The sequence below is a fragment of the Olea europaea genome, unplaced genomic scaffold, assembly GCF_002742605.1.
Source record: "Olea europaea var. sylvestris unplaced genomic scaffold, O_europaea_v1 scaffold9504, whole genome shotgun sequence".
Classification (NCBI taxonomy): Eukaryota; Viridiplantae; Streptophyta; class Magnoliopsida; order Lamiales; family Oleaceae; genus Olea; species Olea europaea.
The window spans coordinates 1-3881 of NW_019268001.1; the positions used below are offsets into that span (position 1 = coordinate 1).

At 34.1% G+C, this 3881-nt stretch overlaps 1 protein-coding gene across 1 annotated transcript; it reads right to left on the bottom strand.

Annotated features, from left to right (window-relative positions):
- Positions 1–6: 6 nt before the first annotated feature.
- Positions 7–2216, bottom strand: LOC111392639 (DNA repair protein RadA-like). Its single transcript, XM_023018016.1, has 4 exons — positions 2055–2216; positions 1610–1672; positions 1411–1491; positions 7–395 (listed from the first exon to the last, which is right to left on the bottom strand). Exons 1-4 carry the CDS (start codon positions 2199–2201, stop codon positions 300–302), a joined length of 387 nt encoding a protein of 128 aa, XP_022873784.1. The 5' UTR covers positions 2202–2216; the 3' UTR covers positions 7–299.
- Between the last annotated feature and the right edge of the window lie 1665 nt (positions 2217–3881).

The window sequence follows — 3881 nt, forward strand, 5'->3', positions numbered from 1 at the left end:
GAAGAACAGAGATACTACGAAGCACAGGGTACTGTTGAATATGCCAACAGCTGGCAATAGTATTCGTATGGGAAAGAAAGTGTCAAGTATATAGATGAAAAGATCAGAAACATTTGGCGATGGGGGGTTCTAGAAAATTGCCATCAATGATCAGCATGTCACTAAGTGAAATTTGATGTCAGTGACTAAAGTTGCAAATAAACGATCGGTGAGACTGTGGCTTTTTAATATATGATTAAATAGTAATGGCATCTGACAGATTTACGATTGCAGCATAAAGAAGAATGGACATAAAAAAACTAAGAACTGTTGCTAAATCCATCTAATACCTCATCTGTGGATCCAAAACGATTCTTCACTGACCGAAGCAATCGATGTGATGAGTACTTCTCACCCTGAAATTATCCGTCAGTGAAGTCCATCAGAAAGAAATTCAGTATAACACGGACTAATTACTTATTGTGCAATCAACCCCCTCCTTTCAAAATAGTTGTTGTAATAATTACTTCAAGAAGAAGAAGAAAGATGTCTAGTTCTACTCTTTCAGAGACACTGAGTTCCTAGAAGTCATCTAATGTATCTGAGAATTAAAAATCAAGCCTTCCACATTTTATATTTGAACAAATAGTATGATGATGAAGCCTTCAAAAAATAAGCAGAAACTTTAGGGTGCAGTATTTTGTGGAACGATAGATAGAGAAGAAAGGGGATAAGTGCTCTCGTTAGATGGGAAGGAGAAAAGGACATCCTCTAAAGTAGGAATATTGCATGCAATATCAATCAAAATGAACCCTGCATTTCTTTTTCATGATATCCAAAAAAGGAATCTAATCCAGTTATGAGAACATGAATTTTATAAATAACACACTTCATACAGTCATATTGAAAGACTCACATGGAGTATAGTAGAAACATCTATGTATCGTCTTATACCCTAGGCAGATCATATGGAGAAAAATAAACATCTATGAAGCACAGATACGTATAACATGACGCAACATGGACATGTTCAACAATTAAAATATGTGAATCATCAGCAAATAAGTCCAAAAAATATCTATAGGCAAATATGTTGCCAAATCAATGGACCCAGCAAACATCACTTTCCATCCTTACACCAGATATTTACTTGGTGTAAGATGAGCAGTGCTGTGTTCAAATCAAAAGGTGTGATCCATTGATATTGAAACATTAAACATTTTTTAGTGTGTCTCTTTTTATGCAAAACTAGAATTACATGATAATTCATTAATGTAAGTACATATAAGATGACACGACATCTCCAACAGTTTACAAAGATATCAACATCTGAAATATAAATTATTTCACACAATAAGATAAGTAGACTACAATCAACCAGAAAGGAGAAACAATAATTGCTCAAGAAAGAAAATTCAGTAAGGCACCAACTTCCATATATAGAACAACATCAACAATGTGCTCCAAGACACGAGGTCCAGCAATTTCTCCATCTTTAGTCACATGGCCAGTCTACAATAAGCAAGTAGCATGACCAAATTATTATTCAAGTTAAGTCTCAAGTAACAATGAAAATAAATTCACACAATGAAATGGCACACATTGGCCAATTTTCAGAACTTATACTAACCAAAAGTATCGGTATGTTTGTCTTCTTTGCAAATCGTAGTAAGGCCGAAGTGCATTCTTTCACCTATCATTAGTTAACTTACAATTAGGACATATTGATGCTCTTAATTAAATTATTGACAGGTGTGCATTTGAAATTGTTTGCATCATTGCCACAGGATTTATAACTTTCTGCTCTTGGACTAGACGAGCAAAATAAATGAAAGAATAAGTGGCCCAAGATGACATATTAACTAAAAGGAAAGAAAACAAACACAAATATGAACCAGACAATTGTTAGTGAAAATAGTTCACTTATAATCCAATAAAGACAAAATTACAACTATATAGATTCCTCCTGAATCCTGATAACATCAAAGAACGAATTAATATGGAACCATTGTTAAAATTATGAAAAAACTAGTCAGACTTTCCACAGTGGATGAAGTATTCAGAAATTTTAGAACCTGGACATGGCTCCCAGCATTTCCAGTCGCTTCTCTCAGATAGACCGTTTGAATGGAATCAATGACTACAGCCCGTGGGGAAAGAACCTGAGCCTGGTTTAGAATGTCCTGACAAGGAAGGCAGCAAGATGAAAAAAGAATATGCATAACTAGATTTCATGAGCCAATGTAGCGTAAATCCAAAAACTTGATTTGACTTGCAATAAGTATGTTGTTCAAAATTCCCCAGATTATGTATCTTTTTAGTTCCACCAATGTGTTGTCCTTATAAGGGTAGTTGCTACTCTAAATCTTACATAGAAATTTTGTTGAACTGAGAAGGCAAGTTACAAAAGCAAACATTTTGAAAAGTGTGTGTGTGTGTATATATGAAACTCGAAACCTTCAAGAACCAGATGGAGTTCTAAACCTTTCTTATAATATAAGGTAAGGTAAGGTAAGCTTGTTGACTCAAGAACGTATTCTCCTTCGGTCTTTGCCAAGAAAGAGTTTGGTTTTTATTTATACAAATATCGTGTTATGTCTTCCTATTTATATAATTAGAAAGCTAAGTGCCTATCATTCCAAGAAAGTGTCCGTTTGCGTCAAGAATAGAGGGATGCAGTTGCTTGTTCGTTTCGTTAGTCAAGATTTAGTTGGTGTTAAGTGTACGGGGTACAAGATTGAAAAGAATGCTAATGCAAAAGGCTGAGATTCTATAAGTAATTATATATATATATATATATATATATATATATTCTCTCACAGTGGCACTCATGTGAACTGAAGATACTTCTTTCTTTTGATGAACCCATTTGTCTCTCTTGCTCTATTGGCCCCTCATATGTGGTTCGTGTGACAGAGAACTTATATGTAACAACATCAAGCTCCCCCAACTTTTAATCATTCTTCTTGTTGTTCAACTTTATATTCATCAATCCAGTTATTTGAACACTAAAAGTCTAATAATGACAGATTCTTTTGTGTTCAGTATAAGCACTCTCGTATCAAGCTGAGCTTGGTGTTATGTTAAATAAGCTAAAAAAAAGAGCTGACATAGGGCAATCCTCTTTATAAATAGGATAGAAGTTAGTTATCATTATGGTAGGATTATGATAGAATCCCCTACTTCAACTAATATGTAACACTTTAATGGATGCTAAATGATATGTTAAGGACAAAGAAATAGCAATCAATTGTTGTAGTAGATGCTCAAGACCAAATTAACTGGTATGGGAATGCAGATTTGTAATTGAGAAAATAGTAACAAGATTATTGAATAACAAGGATAACAGCTCCAAACAATTCGAGAGGCTGGATCTCTCCTAATTGGCTCAACCAACTACTCAATATTTTGCATACCCCACATGAAACATTGCCCCCCTATTTATAGGTAACAACCTATACAATTTATGGCATTAATCCCCACACTACCCTTCCCCTGAATGAATGTGCTTCTCAATTACTCTAGATCCTTCTAAGGTACATAGACTTGATGGGAGTCTATCAGATTACTTATACAGTGATATTTATGTTTCCTTCATATTAGAGTTTTAGTTTTCTTTCCTTTTTGTACAATGTTTAATTTTCTTATATCGTTAGGTAGGGAACTATTTTACACTTAGTACACCTTTCAAAATAAAAAAATTCATTAAATAAAATTATTCTTTGCAAATTTTCGAGTTGGTTATTTTATTCTTGTTTCAATAATTGATAATTCCAATTCCGCTTCTTCTGTACCAAACTTGGTATGAGAGCAAGGTATTGCACTTCACTAATGGCCACCTATGGTGGCGGCATGCATCTTCGCGACAACAATCATAGGGTTTCAAAACTAAAAACATTGAT